Here is a 19,889-nt window from a genome sequence, read left to right as displayed (position 1 = left end):
TAGTTGGCATTTTCTAGTGATTGATGGGTATATATACCGTTCCGTGTTTTTCCTTGATGGGGGACATAAGTATAGGTGTTATTTAAGGAATTTATTTTTCTAGGTCAAATTTTAGAGAGAATGTGGAGAGAGTGATGGAAACAGATGAAAAATGAAAGAAAACGATGTAGACTTGTAGTTACCGAAGGAATTGTCTGTTTTCAAATAATTACGTGATTATATTTATTCGGTGGCTATTTATAGTAATGCTTCTAAAGTAGAAAACAAGCTGGCAATTTTAAAATTTTAATTTGTAAAGGTACCAAACGCTTAAAAATTATAATGTAAGTTACAAATTGTTTTTGAAATTTAATTTTTTGAAAACAATAAAATTATTTTGAAAAATTACATTATATCAAGTGATTTAAAAATATTTATGAAATTTAATTTTTAACATATGTTAAATATATTTTTGAAGATTAAATTTTAAAAATGACGAGTGATATAACTACAAAAAAGGCATAATGAGAAACCTAATTTACAATTTTGGGTTTCACGTGGCCCAATACAGTTTTTGCAAGGCTGAGTCCTAAATTACTATCTTAATAAAGCTGCCTATGGTCGATCAAGAAAAAAAATTGGGCTGATATGCAAAGGAACAAGAAGAAACAGCGCTGCATGAAGTAGAATCAAGAAAAACAGGCCCTTTCGAAGAAAACCCGATATAGCAAAAAGGCAGAAAAATGTTATGTTAAAACTGAACCCTATCCATACCAAAGCCATAGCTATGCATACCGAGGATGCATTTGAAATATAACTTAATTAAATACCTATTCAATAAGCTTTTTTTTATATAAGAACTTATGCCATAAATTTTGATCATAAATCTTTAAATGAGTTAAAAAAAAATCTAGTAAAAATTATACATAATTTTTATAAGTCCTTTTAGATATCTAAATTTTTAGAATACTTGAAGAATTGTTATCGATTCAAATTTGGGATGTCAAGGCATTAAGACAGTGTAAAAAAGAAAAGGATTACAATTACAATTTGGGAACTTATACTAATCAGCCTGTTCACATTTAGCAATAGCATACATAAAGTTTACGGCATTCAACATGCAGACATCATACACAAAGTACTGGTGCTGAATTGAACTTGTTACAATCTAGTCCCTCACTATGATTTGATATTTTAAAATATGTACATCAGAAAGGAGTATGAGATGTATATAAATAATCTTCCCTTTTCTTCCGTCTGCACTTGTATAAACAGTTTATAAATAGTCTTTTCCCCTCCAAATGTTAATATGGATATCTGGGTCCTAGTGGAGGCAGGTATGTCTTACGAGCCTCCATAGGAATAATCATTGTCACCATGAGATGAACCAGACTAACACCTGAGTATTGCAGATTTACAAACAACAAAGGAGGTATGTCTTACGAGCCTCCATAGGAAGTTGTCCAAGCTAGGTAGGTATGAGTGCCAAAATCTGATTTCTTATGATACCCATGCATTTCTGTATCTCACCATATATTGGAAGATTCTTTGAACATAGTGGCTGCAAACTGGTGACTGCAGAATCTAGTACCTGAGCAACATCAGCTGGGGGAAATTGTCGTTCGGTACACTTCTGCATTTTGTTTTATTGAAGATATATCAGGGTGTATGTAAAGAATCTTGAATACATAGGACAACTGATTGAAGAATGTATTCTCTAAATATTAATTGACCTGTAACTATAACTAAACATTTAATTGACCTGTAACTACTAACTAACTCTACGCTCAAAATTATTTTTTTGTCCCACGGCATTTAGATAAAGCTCACTTTGAGAATGGTGGCTTATTTGATTGCTTTTATGAATAAGAAGCTGAAAAGGAACCAAGTATAAAAGATTTTGTTGAATAAAAGACAATTTGTGAATTAACAGAATAAATATAATGTTTAAATAGTATATAGAAAACAGATCGGAAGTTTGAAATTGAAAACATTCAGAAGATATTAAAGCAAATTTCAATGTTGTAGAACATAAATGAAACAAATAATATATTCTGTCTATTATTTTCTCTTTCTGAGATTCAGAGAACAAGCAAAATCAGAATCAAGTTAGCATGTCACAGTGCACCATGAGCAGATGTGTCCAGTGGTCCACACCTGCTATAATCAAGCCGCATCACTATCCTGATTACCCAAATTGTTGTATTTAAATTCATTGTCCATTTATAAACGAACCAATAATTTTTGAAGACAATTCCAGTGTTTTTTTTACAGGATAATAAAAGTTATAGGCTATCAAGCATGGATTTAAAAATGCCGGTTATATGATTGAATCATAACATAAAACCATTTGTGTGTTTTCACCAAACTCAAGCTTTTGGGATAGTTGGTTCATGACATGATGGTAAGAAAAGCCTCTATGGCCAAGAGGTCTAGAGTTTGATCCTTATTGCTCCCATTCTTCTAATAAAAGTTGGATTTCAACACTAGGTAGGTGAGTCTACGTATCATTTATGCTTCCAAGCCCAAAGGACTCTTGTGTGAGGAGGGTTGTTAGACATTAAACTATTCATGGGTCTTTACCTAGCAACTTAAGCTTTTGGGACAGTTAATTAATGAATAATGACAACATATTTGTAGAGAGGAAAGTAAAATATGGCATTGTCATAAAGTCACTTTTTTGGTTTAGAAGATGATGCTGTGATTTTTTTTTGTTTGTTCTATTACATTATATGACTAATTTCAGATACATTGTGCATGCAGAAATACAGTAATGTCACACTTCCCTTCTTTTCCACCTTGGTGTTTGCTTTGTCATATTATATGATTGAGAATTTGAAACAAATACATTTACCTTTTCAGCATAGGTTCATATTTTCTAAACTGAAGTAGTACAGGTAAAATCAATTTACCACACAAGTGAGTGCATCTCATCCTAAATAATGGGAGGCAATTAGTTAATGTAATTGTATGTTGGAATTATGTAATTATAGTAATAGTACAAATAGAGAAATTAGTATCTTTGTTACTTCTTATTCTGTGTATCAATAGTTCTTATTGTAAATATATGTTCTGGTGTGTAATAAAAACACACGGATTTATCCTATGTTTCTTGTTCCCTTTTCTCAACAGTATTGATACTATAAAAGAAACAGTTATTTACAATAACCACTGCAATGTTTTGGAATAGAAGCTTCAAAAATATAACAAGGAAGTTTCAGCTGATGCAAATCACCCTCTATCTTATGGTTAAGTCTGTCTTACATAAATAGGAAATATCGCATAACAATTTAACAAACAAACAAATAAAGTCAAGTTTTGTTGAATTATACAAAGTTCAAACAACTAAGCAAACAAAAAGTAGTGAGGGCAGATTGACAATGGGAATCCTTCCAGTAAAAATCAAATTCAGCAGTATGTGATTTACCTGAATCATGAGCAGTGTGGCTAGACAATGAGATATGAGTTCTGAGGGAATTTTCATTTCATTTGGATCAGATGAACTGTTAAGTTCAGCATCTTGTACTTGACAACTTGCCAAGGGATTTAATGTGCTGGCAGTCAATTGATCCTGAGAAGTCATAGTGAGAGAATCTGCAGGTAGAAGAGTGGTGGCTGATGCAGTAGGGTCATCCACTGAAAGCCGGTTATTCATAAAATTTATTGCATCCTCAATTCTTTCAACCTTACTTAAATTTGACATTGCCTGCAATGGTTGTTATGAGATATTGTAGTCAAAGTACATCACTAGAGTATTGTCCATCAGAAGATAAAAGATGATATCCTGAGGAAAGATCGTGTTATTAGTTTCTTTTAGCTGTGAGTATGGTTCATTTAGGAACATGAGGAAAATCCTATCATAACAGTAAACTTTTAACCAAACGTCAGCAGGAACATTTCCTGAATATTTCCACTCAAAATTTACCCTGTATTTATATATTAATCAACCCCTTAATAATTTATGTTTTTAGGTATTTGACCTTTTATAGATGGTGACCAAGCTGTGACTGTCCAGTGCAGTGTATGCAGTTTCAGGCTATATATAAAAATGAGAAAAACACTTAGTTCACAATATTTGGTTTGAATAGCAAATATTACTCTATATAAAAAGTAACCGAGTATTAAGTGCTCTGTGTTCTTTAAGTTTGTTACAAAAAATTTACTCTGCATCTTGCATTTACTAAATAGATGCAATTAGCAGCCTTTCTTACCTGTGTAGCTTGAACAACCATTGTCCGTGCTTTTCTTCTAGAACTTTCAACAATTTCAGCAATATGACTTTGAAATATAGATTCTTGGTTGTGGCAAGCTGAACAATTGGAAGAACTAGCCTGACCACCAGGATCATCAAAATTGGCCATGGGCTTTAATGACATAACTGAGGAGCTTGCTTGATATGTATTGCGTTGCCTCAAGCAAAACAAGGCAGAAGAAACCTGCAGAAGTGCAATCAACTCATGCAATTGTAAAATACTGGAATGGGAAGGTGTAAAGAAACAGCAAGGGGATTTAAATCTACTAAGTGGTCCATGAAAATTCGTGCCTGTTCATTTGCTTCAGTTAATTGCTTTAGTACTGAAGCATAATTCCTCTTAAAAGGTTCTGAATCCTTCACTGAGCTGTCACCGTATTTCTGGCTTTCTGATACCCCATCATTCATGTGCTTCAGTTCAGACAATACAAATTCCTAAAAGTTCAAAATTAACAGCTCAAAACTCAATTTAAAAAAGAAATGTTTGAAGGAAATATATTTTCTTATTATTACAATAGGTACAATGGAGAAAACAGAGATGATTTAGGCAACACCTTCTTGTCTAGAGCACGAGCCAGCTCTGAAATAGCTAATATGTCAGCTTCTTTTGAATGGACATGCTCAAGAAGGGAAGGTTGAGAACTTGATGCTAGTTGGGCATTACCAATCTCACCGCACACAACTTTAGGTTGTAATTTGGAGCTTGAAGTAAATCCCTAAGAAAAAAAAGATAAAAAAAAAAAAGACAAGCAAGTGACTCCGGGACCTTTCATGATAAAAATAGCTGAATTTATCCACTAAAAGCAAACAACTTGAAGAAACATTACCATTATGAAAATGATTTTTCTAACCTGTGTAATGTTACACAGGATAAAAAGTTATATAAGGTAAGTTTTCATAGAAATTTATAACATTTAATACTATCCATGCATTAATTAACATTAAATTCTGTAATTTTTAATAAAAATTTTCTATATATAACTTTTTATTCTTTACAATGTTCCACAGGTTAGAAAAATCCTTATGAAAACCCAACTAAATAAAATGAAAAAAATAAAGAGTATGTTTCTAACTTTGGAGTTGACTTGAAATATCAATACAAAACAAGGGAGACTCTAGAAAGCATGCCTTATTATGTAGAATCTGACAAGAAATTGGACAAATAGAACTCATTAAGTGATAGCCGAGAGTGGTTTGTTAGTGTAGTTTTGCTTGGGTGGCTAAAGTTGTTAAGAGGTATAGGGAATTAGAATATTAGGCAGTAGGAGAGGATAGAATAGGGGCATTCAACTTGTTAGCAGTTAGGAACTGAACATTAACAATGTGATAAAAACTTTGTGAAAACCCTAAACTCCATTCTAAAATCCCATACTTCCAATTTTATTGGCTTTTAACATTCCACCCATCATAATTCGCAACCTTATTGCCCATGCGGGTGCTTATGCGCTAACCCTTAGCCTATTCCCAAAGGAACATTATGATGTGGGAATCACCACTTGCATTGATTGTTTGCAGCAAAGATTCATGATGTAAATAGAAAATATATCAGAACTATAGAAAAATAAATGAATTTGTATTGAATATTCAGGTTAATCTAGAGATCCCAATCTCTCCCCACTCTCTAAGAGTTGAATTCTTTCTCAAATGACAAGATATCTCTCTTCCTTATTATTTATAGGTGACATGCCTTATTTCTTCTACCAATAAACATAACTGACTAACTATCCATTTAACTAACTAATTAGTATCTATCATAGTGTTTGAGTCATCACCTTCAAATATTCAGTCCTATTGCTTTCTTGTCTCTCTAATTGATGAACAATCAAGTTAAAAAGGAACTTTTTAAGTCGCTTAGAGTAACAAGAATCAGGATATATGAGCAAGAATATCAAAAACCTCAAAAAATTAAATCCCAAAATCCAAAAATGTTATCTATGTATTTAAAAAAAAAACATTGAGAATAAAAGGAGGAAAATGATCTTTTGGCAATATTTTATTGATAAATAAGTTTGGAGGCAATGCCTAGTACAGTGACAGTGAGGCCTTTGCCTCCAATTTTCATATTCTTTTAAAATATTATATTTTACATTATTTTTTTATTAATTTATTTTTCTGAAATAGCCATCCTTTATATATGATAGTGTTTCTGACGATCTAGCTCGGCCACTGATTAAGCAACCATTTCTTCAAGGTAGGAAATACTGATAACTGAACCAATGTTCATTTTACACCTTGAAGGATTTGAAACAATCAAATAATCACCATAAAACACAATCTAAATTCCATTTCAAAATATATTTGTACCTTTTTAGATAAAGTACTGCTTCCAGGCATAGTGGAGGATATATAAAGACTTTTTATGCTATCTGAGTTGTCACTAGGGGACAATATTGTGTGCTCGGCAACCTTTCTTTGTTTCAGTTTCCCATTAAGCTTGACCTCGTTAAGGTTCTCATGTATTTGAGCAGAAGTAACATTGTGTTGTAACAGAGATGTAGGCATGTTTTCAAATGGATGAAAAGGCATGCAGTCAATATCCTGCAATACGAAAATATGGGTCAAATTATGTTATTAACAGAGCAAAAATTGGGAACTGATCACACTCTCTTATGACTTTAAGAGGGAAACAGGATGACAAATAAGATGAGAAGAGCAATTCAGATATTCAAAAACTATATACCAAACAAACTGTGTTCGGTATAACATAAAAAATTAAGAAAAATCCATAATCATTCACTATCTCCAGAACAGCCTTATCTCCTTGGTATTTATTGGCTAAAGTCCTTCCTTAAAAGCTATATCGTATAATCTCCAATTTATTTGGTCTTTTATTCCTCCTTTGTGCTTCCAAAAGTGCTGCAAACTTTTTAGCATCAATAGGTACTTTAGTACATGCACTCACAGCAAACCTTGGACAAAGCACAAAATTTCTGCTCACACTCACCTAAATGCATGCTGTGAACATCTCATTTGAAGTTATAAAATACCTATCCTGGGTATAAGACTGGCCTTTAATAGTAGTAATAATAAAGGCAGCCCAATGCATGAGATTCCTGCCATTTTCAATTGTCAAAAAGAGAAGAAACCATACCTTGACAAATTCAACCCCAAGATCAGGCTGGTCAAACTGAACCCGATACCTACAATGGTCAACAGTTAGTACACTTCCATCATGAATCTCTCTCGTCCTCGGATGAATAGCAATAACACGCTGCCCCACAATTAAAGGCTGGGCCAAATCAGTAGGAAGCCCTTCCTTGGTACCAGCAAGAATTTCTGCATAATGTGATCTAACAGATTCCCGGTATTGATTAAGTTTATGTTTTTCTTCTATCAAAAATTGCTCTGAAAATCTCCGTGGTCTGCCAAGAGAACTGCATAAAAGTAGCACATAGATGAAGTGCTTTGTCCAGGGTCAACTCAACCCAAATAATCAGAAAAGAATCATAAGAACGTGGGATGCAGAGATAGAAACTCATGAATTTGGTAATAAAGCTGCTAGTACCATGTCAATGACAAACTCTACCCAAAAGCTTAAGCCATCAAGTGGAGGCATATGAATATGTTTACATCTGTAATAGACTTGGGTACATTTGGGTAAACAACTAAATTAAACAATTATCCAATAAACTCTGATGAGAATTTCCGTTATAAATTTAACTATAAAACTTATTGAAATAAATTGAAAAGAACTTAACTTTTGATAAGATTCAAGAAGCTCATATAAGTAAGCTAAAAAGACTTTGTAGGAATCATAAACCATTTCACAAGCCTCTCTATAAGCTCCATAGAAGGACTTTCAAATGTTAGTTAGTCATCGATGAAATATAATGTTGGCTGAAGAAAACATATGTGCATTTTGAATTAAATACCTTCTAATAACTCCCCACTCAATACGAGTCAATCTGGGAACATGACCCAATCCAACATGGTCTAAATATTCCACAAACTCTCGCTTTGAAAACCATGGATAATCAATAGCACTATAAAACCACTCAAAAGTGCACCATCGCCGTGTTTGATATGAAGACAAACAATTAATAAGCTTTCCCTGTGATAACAAAAAAAGAAATATTATACCTTCCCATATATAAGATAAAGAAGTTCAATTGATACCACTGAGCACAAATGACAAATTATGAACCTTGTGAATAGAAGAGTTATCTTCGAGTGAAGTAATGGATTTATTATGTTGACTACTAAAAATATTTCCACAAACCAGCGAATCTTGTTGTGCCATTGGTTTTGGTTTTTCCATCTTTCTTCTTGGCCTTCCTCTGTTTACTTGACTGACTGGGTTAGTAGACGAAACCTTCATGGGTGAAAAAGATGAATCATCCCTTTCCCCTTTGTCATTAGTGCTTGAAGACATATTTCCTGGGGATTTCACCATTTTCAGTAGTCTTGAATGTGCTGTACTAACAGATGACCGCTTACCTTTAACCATGGATTTCTTCACCTCATCAGCAGCCTATAATGAAGATAATATTTGGACACTGTAAGTAGGTACAAGAAAATATACTAGACAGCATCAACTGCAAATTAGTACAAGAGAAACTTTTATGGCAAAGCAAGGCGGCATCATGGATTTGAGTACAAAGTAAAATATAAAAGAAAATTGCTAAAAGTTAAAATAAAAATAGTAAGCAAGTAGAATACGTTTATAATAGAATGCAACCTGTAAAATACGATAGATGATATGTCACAAATATTATTGAGCTTTCATTGAACAACTTAAGCTTTAAGGTGAAAGCTTATAGAGGTTTTATATCTAACAGGTCCTGTTACACAGCTCTAGTACAAGCTTAAGCTGTTAGGTAAAGGCTCACTATAGTTTTATTACATCTCAAACAATAGGCAATATAGATGTTTTTATGTCTACCACTGTTATGAGAAAAAACACTTAATGATAAATAAATAATATGCAGTAGTTGTGAACATGATCATACTTTCACTACATTTCAAAGATAAAGTGAGGAACCAATTTGTCATTAACTTAGAGTGCAAGTATGCTGTACCACAAACGCAAATCACCAGTACATATGAACACCCATTAAATTGGCTACAACCCACATTTGATCCTTATATTTAACTACTCTTTCAAATTGCATCCTTATAATGTTAAATTTTAATTATGACCTTTAAACTTCAAATGTTTTCAAGTGATTCAATTTCAAATGGAATTATCACACTTCAGACATAAGTCTCTTCTCAAAAATTACAAGTGAGACAGTCATTCTCCACCCAAAATTAATAGTACCCTGAGGTTCCAGTCACACCCAATTGAAAAAAGAACAAAAGACCTCATTTGAAAAAGATATAACAGTCAAATTATATATCATGCTGGCAATAATAACTAATAACTGCACACCTTGGTTTTCTGGGAACCACTTAACTGAGAACCAGTATGAGTTTCATCATTCTGCAACAAACAAGATACTTTTTATTCGCATAGTACAAGTCAAATATCAAACAGAAAATATAAAGTGAGAAACCATAAAATTTGCAATTGAATGCTGGAAAATAGCCAATTCTTACTTTCAGGGTAAACGATTTTTGTTTCCTTTTCCTGAATCCTGCATTAAGCTGTTGTTCTCCCTCTGCTTCAGGAACAGCAGCTCCATTATCAGAAAAAGCCTTGCTCAATTTACTAGAAGCAGTGGTTTTGATCCTAGGAAATACATTATGTGTTTCCATTTTAGATTCATCAACAACATCATGGTTTCCTTCCTTGAGGTGGGCAGATGACTCTGAGACACAGAAAACATTATATGGAAAGATTTAGACAACCATGAAGTATGATGAAAAAGGATATCTAATAGAATAAACATTCCAAAAGGAAAGGAATGTCAACTGAGAGAAGCATGTGAAAATTAATTTAAATTACCATATTACAAAATAGTATATGTAACAAGTTAAGATGTGAAATATTATTTGTTAGATTTCATCTTAAAATCAATTGGCAATTGACATTAACTGAAGTTACCCAACAACTGCACCCCAATAATTGAGGCTGTTGACTCCAACAATCCCCTACACAGATGCCTACCAAACCAGGTGATGTGTGACTGAAACTAAGCAAACCGTGGAGATCCCTCCCACAAACCATGAAGCAATAGAAATGGCTATAGGCTCTAATACCAAGTTAGATTTCATCATTAAAATCAATTAGCATTAAGTGAAATTGCTCAACAAGAATATAAATTGCACCCCAGTAATTGAGGCAGGCAATGTGGGAATTTCTGACATTCTTCAACAGATTGAAAGGTGAGCCTAGATAAACTACTGAAGAAATAGTTGAGATTACGTGTGATTCTTGTTGAGCTTTTGTGTAATCTGAATTGTAATTTGATAGACCTTGGAATGTGTTAGAATAAAGAAATAAACATACTGAATTCTAATTGAATGATAGAAATAATATGGTTTTCTGGCCAGTTTTGATGTACATAATTAAGCTAGATTTATTGTGTTAATATTGCATATTCTTTCCTGTATTATAAGGATTTCTTTGTCCACATTTTTCCTATAAATGAAAAAGCTTAGAGAGGTGTCTCTCAAGCAATATTTCACACATCATTTGGTTCTCAAAAGAAAGGTCTCAAGGCAAGAGTTTTAAGAAAAGGATTATGTTGAAATTACATTGGTAGGACAGTTGGTTTAAAGGCAGCTAGTAGGATGTAGACAGGCTACACTAATGAGCAAAATGTATTGGGGAATGGAGTTACATAAGATATTCCTTTAAAGGTTCTTTTAGGATTTCGATCAGCTTCCCATTTTGAACAAGCAAACCAGTTGTCAGGAGAGACCTTTAGATTTGGAAGAGGCTGTTAGCCTTTTTCTTTTCTTTTTTTTCAATTTAGAAAGCAAAGTATTACAATAGCTTCCTTACAAAACTGTTTGAAGCAAAAACTAATGAGTTATAAGTTTGAGCATTCCTGATAGGATTATGGATCCAATTAATACTTTAATTGGGTGTGGGTTGTGTTGTTTCCTTTTAGTCTATGATTTATAGCTTGGGGCCAAAGGAATTTTTCTAGGCTATGAGAATTCCTCGTATATTTACGTACTTTTTTCCATTTTGATCAGTAATAAAATCTCCTTTGTTAGATAGCAACTGTATACTATCAATTCATCTCCAAACACTCATTATTATGCACATCTATTATTGAGTGATGTGCAGACAGCTTTAGGTTTAGGCATCTTCTACTCTCAAAACAGAAAAATATATGATGGATAAAAGTATATTATTGAGTAAATGAACGATCAGATATGTCAGCTTTTAGGTCAATTAATGGGGTGAAAAAGGGATGAGGATTGGTGCATATAACCACTTGTTTTAGAAGGTAGTCCATGCAATTTTATTATTTATTTATATTTATCCATGTGAGAAGGGAGAAGGAATAGGTTAAATAATATTATATGTTATAAATAAAACTTAGATCTCTTACCGGTGTAAGGGTTTGTTATTGGCAGCATCAAAGACAGATCAGCCAAAGCTTTCAGGGCATCAAAAGCAGAACCTTCATCTACAAAGAGAGAAGTACAGGGGAAAGGAATGGAGGATGAATGCATTAAAAAAATTGTAATTCAAATTGGAATAACAAGACAAACTTGAGACTAGGAAAATGGTAAAGGGAAAATAGTAAAAGACACTATTTAGAGTACGAAAAAATTCAAACAAAATCTATAACTATTCTCATTCAAAAAAATCTAAGGTCTAACTATTATATAACAGTTTAAAGTTTAAAAGGAATAATATGCTAGAGGTTGCATCATGTTGACATCTAATTAAAGTAATCTCTTGAAACCTATTCCAGGATGAAAAACATAAATAAATAAATAAAAAAACAGATAGAGAGGTTTCCTCTCCAATTGATTTTCTTTGCCTGCTCAAACATCATCAACTACAATAACTCCAATGCACTAAAATCATGAAACTCTTAGCTACAATCAAATAGGCTTAAGTAATACAAATTCACTTCATGCCAAAATCTTCATATAAAATTCTAGTCCTATAAAGACTTCTTATGGATGTTAATATTTCAGGGGCAAACAAAATTTAGCTCCCATTCCCCCAAAAAGTATATATATAAACAAATTGGAAGATGAGAACATATCACAAAAAAAATTAAAAGAAAGTTATCACTATAGCGGCATAACCAAAGAAGCAAATAATAACTAGAACATCATGCTCAAATGAAACGTGTGTCCTTTTAAGTAAGAAATACAGCATGTCCTGTTTAAGGACAAAAACACCTGATACCACCAAGATGCCTTGTTTTCAATTATTTTATGGCAGAAAAGTTGCCACTCTTGTTTAGTAGAATTAAACTAAAATCATAGTTATCAATAGCGGCCATAGCGGCCGCTATCGCAGCATAGCGGAGCGGAGCGGCATAGTTCTGCTATGGCAACCTTGTAGCGTCACGGTTCAGTGTCGCGGCTGTCGTGCCTCGAATAGCGGCTGAAAATAGCAAAAATTGCGACTATAGCAGCCGCTATTCTGTTCTGCTTAAAAATTCTGAATCTACCCTTTGTTTTTTTAACATTTGGGGCTTTTAAGGGGGGGCAATATTGGGATTTCAGCCCCCTTTTATTTTTTGAATCTTCTCCTCCCTCTCGCAGACCCTAGCCCCTCAACTCACCTTTCAACTCTCTCCTCAGCTCTCCTCTCACCTCTCCTCTCATTTCTCCTTTCATTTCTTCTCTTTTCTCTCTGTTTTTTCTATTTCTTTTTCTGTTTTGATTCCCCTACTTTGTTCTATTTCAAATTTCAAAGCTTCAAGTAGAAGCAATGGCTACTCCTGCACACTTTGCTTTTTGTTATTTATTTCTTTCTCTAATTTGTGTTTTCCTTTTTTGTTTTGTTCCAAATTTGTATATTAACTTTATATTTTTCAGCATGTATGTGTGTGCATTAAAACTTCAGAATAGCGGTCACCCCGCTACCGCTATCCCCGCTATAGCATTTTTGAGGTTAGCCGTTCCGCGCCGCTATCCGTGATTGACTACTATGACTAAAATAGCAAGCTCTGTAAAGATATCAGTTCAAAAAGAAAATTTATGACGAAGGCGAATTAAAGCAATTACTAAATACCTTTCTCAATCTGTAGATTTTTACTGTTCTTCCTGGAACCTTTGTAAGAGGACCTTGCATTTTTTGCATAAGAAAAATCTGTGTCAAAATTGGATTTGATAAAACTTGGATTTTTACCATCATCTGTCCCACTGGAAGCTTCCTTTATGTCATTCAAATGCTTATTTAAATTTTCCTCTGGTTCTAAATTCTTTCCATATTGTTTTATTCTCTTTTCCTGATTCCTTCCTCTTCCAGTATTTCCTCTACCGCTCTGATGAATTGTTTTTCTAGAATAATCCCCATTATCGCCTTCTGTGCTTCCTAAACTCAACTCAGAACTACCATCATCCAAGTCAGAATTGCAAAACTTGCCTCCAGCTATTTCTGATTTAGCACGCTGAAGATAGTAACAGCCTAGAGTAAATATTCATTTTAAAGAAATAACAGAAAAAAGACAACTGATGTTGTATTATAAATAACTTATTACCTTCCCACTTTTCAGACCTGGTGAAGGAATGCTTTTCTTGTCTGGTGATCCAGAAATTTTTGAAGAGCCACCTCTTTGTGAAGCCTCTGTTAATGCTAATGCAATCTTATGAGCAACATCATTAGTATCAAGCATTTGTTTAGAGCTCTGCCTGACAGATGAAAAAAACTTCTCCCCATTATCTTTACCAATAGAATAAGAAATAGGGACACGGGGAGTCCTTTTCCTTACAGCATGAGGCTTAATTCCTGAAACAATATCAGAAAACAACCAAAGGTAAGATCGTTAATAGGTTTTACTTAAGCAAGAGAAAATCCCCTCAAGAATCTAACTATATATAAAAGAATAACAATATCTTCAAAGATATGCACCCTGACATGTTGACTGATGGAAACTGAGATACAAGTATTATTGAATATCAACAAAAGGTGACTACACATAACCATAGCCTATGGCTTCTACAGAAATCCCAATTGATTGGAATTCTGCCTTACTGCTCCCTCTAACAGAATGTAACAACTTACTTTTTTTCCTCTTCTCCGACAAATCTCACCTCTTACTCTTATCATGCCCCTTCTAAATAACTCATGTATTAAATTCCTTTTTGGCCCCACTGCTCTTTTTCTTTCTCACATATACCCTCCACACTTTGGGCCTCTTAACAAGATCCAATAACTAATCCCCTTCCCTTAATTCGTCACTTGGGCCAACAATCCCAACATTGAGTGTAAGGAAAAATTATCCATTTTTCCTCTATCTTAATGCAACAATTAATGGTTGAAAAACCAAAACAAATGCAGAGATACATGAAAGAATTGAGGAACAATAATGTTCACGAGTTTTTACATATTAACCCACCAGAATGCCTCTTCTTCAACAATGACAAGCAACCATCACCTGATGCAACAGAATGTGACTGAGAATGATCTGAAAAGTGTCCATCTAATGCTTTATTGTCATTTAGCTGCTTTCCCCGCAAACGTTTTTGGGACCTTTTAGCTATTTCTGCATCGTCATTGCTTTCTTTTCCACTGTCACTTCCTCCCTGCCAATAAAAATACTAGGATTTTAATTCTTGTAAACAGTTCTCAAAAACTAGCTGTGTTACCTATCACAATTTATACAAAATTTATAACATAATCCATGGTAAGTACTAACTTAAACCAAATATAGTTTAAAACCCTTAAGAATTGAACAAAATTTATCTTCTTTTATTGATTAATTTTCTGGGCAGTAGGGTACTGGGAAGGCAGAGGTTCCAGATCAATAAACAAATTATTACCTCCCAAACACAGCTTTAAATAGGCAAAAGCTAATTAATGCCAGTGTTTACCCCTTGCTAGAATATACAGTAATGTATCATATGTTAAATGAATTCATGCATCCCATGTCAGATATATTTAGTTTTCATAGGAATTATTATTTAGGAAGTCACAGCCATTTACTCTTTGCCTAGGAAATAGTTCCCACATAATCTATTAAGAGTCTATATATAGAGATGTTCTGCATAACATTGTACAATCAATCAATATCACTAAATCATTATAAAAATAAATAAAACCTTAGTCTATTGGTCAAAAAACTCTGCTCGAGCAACCATATATCCTTTTCAATTCAAGAAAAATAAAAGACCACAGTTTCCTTTATATTCATTGACAAGCATGTGGATGTATTTTTTTTTATAGAAAAGAGACTCCTTAGATTTCCATTATAACTGAGTCAAATGAAACTGCAGAGTACAAAAATTTCAATCATAATACCCATATTTTCACAGAACTGAATGGCAAAACTCATTGAAAAAATTATAAAAAAAAATTGTTTAAAACAATATTGAGAGTGACTAGTTTTGAAGTAATACAGTTTCTTCTCATCACGCAACTTAGGAAAAAGATTTGTCATGAGGAGAGGGAATCTTTAATATCACAGCTAAAAAGGAAAACAAATAGACAACTGGATAGCAGCCACAAGAATGTTACAAAAACAGTAAGAGCAATGTAAATGTTCACTAAAACTTGCCAAAAGTTTGAATTCATTCTTACCAGTACACTATAATGATCTGTCATCATTGCTATCAGTCCAACAACAGAAGCAGTACCCTCTGGAAGAGATAAGTATGCCTAAAAATAAACCCAAAGATTAGCATATTTTTGTAAATGATATGCTACACTAACTAAAACCCACACTATTGATATGTATCCATTAAGCAATGACATAAAGTAGAGAAACTTTATTGAAACTCTGAATTAAATTTAAGTTTTTTTTCTTAGGAGGGGGAGGGGAAGGGGGTAAAGCCATAGATTTTGCGGATAGGAGAAAATATCACCAAGAAATGAATCTTGCAATAACTGCTCAAATATTTAAGACAGATATCCACAAAAGGATTGAACATTTTTTTTCAGCATGACATTTTCACTTCTCTAACTCCATTTTTGTTCTTCATATACACATTTCAAGAAAAAAAAATTTAAAGCATTCACTTGTTGAAAACAGAACTTGTGAAGGGTTGAAAACCTTGTTTTCTAGTTGTATAGGAGAAGATACAAAACAACTCCAGAAGGGGTATTGAAAAATACAGGAAATGTTGAAAATTACAAAACACACCCTAAGTATACTGTATATCTGTATATGTGAATGTTCAGTATGTGCTTTAGAAATTTTTATCAATGTGAAGAGTGAATACATGGTGTATGAATTTTATAAATATCAGCAAATTAACTAGGATGTTGAAGCCTGTCAGACACTTACCCTGTTCATAGTGTACAGTGCTTCTACCATTTCCACAGATCTATTACGTACTGCAAGAGCAACCTGTCAACATAGGTAAAAATGTTACTGAAGAACAAGTTTAGTAAAAAGATGGCACTGGGAAATCGCAATGCAACAAAAAAGGTATATTCACAAAACAAGACACAACCTTTATCTTTAACCTTTATTTAATAAGAAGCACCTCATGATTAAAAGCTATAACTGACCTTCTTCCAATCTTTCCCATATTTACGGTAAGCTTCATAGAAAAGCTCAAGCTCCTCCTTACTCCATTGTGGCCCTAACATGTCAGCTAATTTTCTCTTCTGCATATCATTGAAATTTGAAAAATAATTATAAGGTAAGAAAAAGAATTTATAATGCCTGACCATATTTAAACAAACTTATAAAATAAAATAACACCTATTTTGATATCAACAAAATGTTAAAAAGGAATTATGGTGACTTCTCAACAGGAGCACTCATGTAAAAAGAATAAATAACAGAGGGCAAATTTTTCCTTCGCTTTTTATAACAGAGTACATGTATATGAAAAAAATATTCTTTCCAAAGAAGTAGAGAAACATATTCACCTTCTGAATACCAGGACTTGCCTTCTGCTTATTCTTGCTAGCATTCTCTGCAATTTTATCTTTATTAGATGCAGCCTCCCGAACATTAGAAAACCTCTTATTTACACTTCGAGATTTCCTAGAAGGGGGCATGACTAATTTCCTTGATGATCAGAATTGGCACCTTCTCTCCCTCTAAAAATAATATTGATGAGGAATCATAGGTTCAAAACCCATAAGATGCATCCTGCAAACCAAAAGCAAATAGCCTGAAGTCTGCTAATGAAGAGCATAGCATATTGTGCAATGAGGTAGTGGGTATTCACAAAAAAATAAGTCTGTTTTGATTGCATATATAATGTGGATTTTAAAGCTACAATCATAGGATACCATGAAAACGCTACAGTTCAAGCTATAATTGCCAACTTAAGTGTCACATTAACTACAAAACATTTATCCGTGTATACCAGATCAGGTAGTAGCAGAATCTACTAAGATGAACTACAAGTTGAACAGAAATTAGAGTCTAAATACTCAGTTAGATAAAAACAACACTTGAGACAATAAAAACTTAACACTAAATAAATCAAGGATATGTTGTAAGAAATAGCACTTACTTTGGTCAATATATAGAGATCACAATAAAAAATGGAAATATTCTAAAACTTGAAAGAATATAAAGATCAAATAAAAACAATATTGGAACGAATACATAATAAAAAAAAAATCAAATAACAAGATACTTCCTCATCCTTTTATCAAATATTCCAGAAACCAGACAAGCTAGTTAAGAAGTATAAGGAGGTCCAACTGCTCTTTCCCTTTACCGGAAGAGCGTGCACACATAAGGATCAACAATGACAACAGGCCTTAGCCCGGAATCCACCAAACTACTCTTATTCAGAGATTTTCCAAGTCCAAATCCCCACCTACCTCCTCCAAAGGAAGAGAAGATGCAAAATTCCAAGTCTTTAACAGCATCAGCACAACCTTTTGGCAAAAAAGTAGACAGAACGCTGAAACATATACTAAACTCTCTAATCTCAAACATTCCTCGTTTCAAATCACTTGCACGAACTTCTTTCACCGCCTTCCACCAATCAAAATTCAGAAACATACAAACATACAGACATAACAACAACTAACAGAAAATCCATATCGAAGCTTGAATTTCAATTCAGCGATAAGGTAAACGAGAAGGGAGAAATCTCAGTGAAAACGAGCAAAAGAAAAATCACAACTCAACTGCAGTTTAGCAGCTGAGAAAGAAACAAGTAGAAAAAGAAAGAGTAGGAAGTGCGGGTGCGTAGAAGAAGAAGCAACTCAGAATCCACAACTTGAGATGAGGCGATTCAGTTAATTTATCCCTAAGACCCACTGAATCCGGCATTTTAGTTCAGAAACTCGAAACCAAACAGGGAATTGGGATATTCGACCAAAATAGGCCTCTGATCTGAGGAAGAATAAGAAAGGAAGCGTAATTGAAACTGGGAATGTGAGAAAGAAGAAAAGCCCTCGTCATTTGCAAAGAGAAAAATGAGTGAAAGGAAGTTGAAAAATAAGTGAAGAAAATCGAGAGAGGAGGAAAGGGGAACTCACCGATCAAAGAGAATCTGAGTGGATTGTTAACATTGATGTGCGGGAGGGATCCAAAGCCGGTGGATGAAGAGAAGAGGATGATGAACAACTCCGAGTTGATGGTGTTGTGTTGTTCGCGTAAACTAAACAAATGAATTCGAGGGTATAACCGCGAACATTTAAAATAATAGTACCATTTTTATTTTCTTCTTTTGTTACTTTCTCTACTCTTCAAATAACGCCCTAAAATTTATTCCCCCACTCCACAATAAAATTAATAAATAAATAAAAACGCCTCTGACCGCAAACAAGAACATGGGCTTTAACTAGTAGTTGAAACTTAATTCTCTATATATATATATGGAAATTTTACCGTTTCTTTGTGTTTAACATCACAATTTTGGAAAAGCATTTGACAATCATTTAAATAATATACTAGTATATTGCCTTCCTAACCCAGTTATTCTGGTTGTAATTACTTCAACGAAAAATCAGTTACAATGATAAAACTAGATGATAGGACATAATGAATTAAAAAAACAAAACAAAGCGTGCATAAATTATCATTTATCCGTAAATTGAAAGGATATGGAGCTTTTTTAAGTTTAACACGGTGAGATTAATTCATAATTTAAAAAAATGGAAAAAGATTGTCACTCTAATTTTTTATGATGGCATGAGGTTTTGAAGCCTCGTTGTTTCAATTTAATAATTACTAACAAATAATGATATTGAATTTTTCATTGTTTATGCTCTCTGATCGTTATCGAAAGTTCGTTTCTTTATCAAGGCTATCAAATTACTAAAATTACCTTGTACTAAAAGTTGTATTTGGGTAAAGAATTTTAAAATTATAAAATATTCTAAATAATAAATAATTAAGTTGTTTCAATTCAACTTTTCGTTTGGAGTACTGCGAAGTAAGATCCCATAACAAAATGGCTTGGCAGTTCATACCTATGGATTGATTCAATTTTTCAAGTTAAAACCATACACGATTCTCGTTTGGAGTTGATATGATCTCCAACTATCTAAATGTGAATGCAAACACATCATTAGACTCCCCTTATGCTTAGGTAACATTTGCAGAGAAATTCATATTATGGTACCTAGTTCAGCACTTCACTTGGCAAGGACATTTGGTTTGGATCAATTGTTATTCGCCTGAAGCAGATCAAATTGGGCACTATTTCAAAA

General features: G+C 33.4%; 1 protein-coding gene across 6 annotated transcripts; it reads right to left on the bottom strand.

The window, feature by feature from the left end:
• Window positions 1-947: 947 nt before the first annotated feature.
• On the bottom strand, window positions 948-18,906 carry LOC113846175 (protein ALWAYS EARLY 3). Of its 6 annotated transcripts, none has more exons than XM_027474155.1 (21): window positions 18,714-18,905; window positions 17,136-17,361; window positions 16,770-16,868; window positions 16,543-16,605; window positions 15,837-15,914; window positions 14,656-14,842; window positions 13,986-14,045; window positions 13,798-13,892; window positions 13,329-13,710; window positions 11,680-11,757; window positions 9,770-9,981; window positions 9,603-9,653; window positions 8,376-8,702; window positions 8,104-8,282; window positions 7,323-7,605; window positions 6,536-6,769; window positions 4,786-4,947; window positions 4,523-4,666; window positions 4,191-4,415; window positions 3,407-3,685; window positions 1,004-1,612 (listed from the first exon to the last, which is right to left on the bottom strand). In XM_027474155.1, the coding sequence occupies exons 2-21, from the start codon at window positions 17,265-17,267 to the stop codon at window positions 1,448-1,450; spliced, it is 3,435 nt and encodes a 1,144-aa protein (XP_027329956.1). In that variant the 5' UTR covers window positions 17,268-17,361; window positions 18,714-18,905; the 3' UTR covers window positions 1,004-1,447. The 6 variants fall into 6 exon arrangements, with proteins under 6 accessions (XP_027329953.1, XP_027329956.1, XP_027329952.1 ...); XM_027474154.1 differs by having other exon boundaries at window positions 1,036-1,612; window positions 8,376-8,543; window positions 8,622-8,702; window positions 13,798-14,045; window positions 18,714-18,906; XM_027474152.1 differs by having other exon boundaries at window positions 948-1,612; window positions 13,329-13,707; window positions 13,798-14,045.
• Window positions 18,907-19,889: the final 983 nt, after the last annotated feature.

This window comes from Abrus precatorius, unplaced genomic scaffold (assembly GCF_003935025.1).
Source record: "Abrus precatorius isolate BTA unplaced genomic scaffold, Abrus_2018 Scaffold8, whole genome shotgun sequence".
NCBI lineage: Eukaryota > Viridiplantae > Streptophyta > Magnoliopsida > Fabales > Fabaceae > Abrus > Abrus precatorius.
This window is presented reverse-complemented; position numbering and strand designations above follow the sequence as displayed.

Coding starts and splice junctions, on each gene's coding strand:
- LOC113846175 (XM_027474151.1), bottom strand. CDS start 17,267: ATGCCCCCTTCTAGGAAATCTCGAAGTGTAAATAAGAGGTTTTCTAAT. Junction 16,606..16,769: donor ATGGGAAAGATTGGAAGAAG/GTCAGTTATAGC, acceptor CTATGTTGACAG/GTTGCTCTTGCAGTACGTAA. Junction 4,416..4,522: donor TAACTGAAGCAAATGAACAG/GCACGAATTTTC, acceptor GCACTTCTGCAG/GTTTCTTCTGCCTTGTTTTG.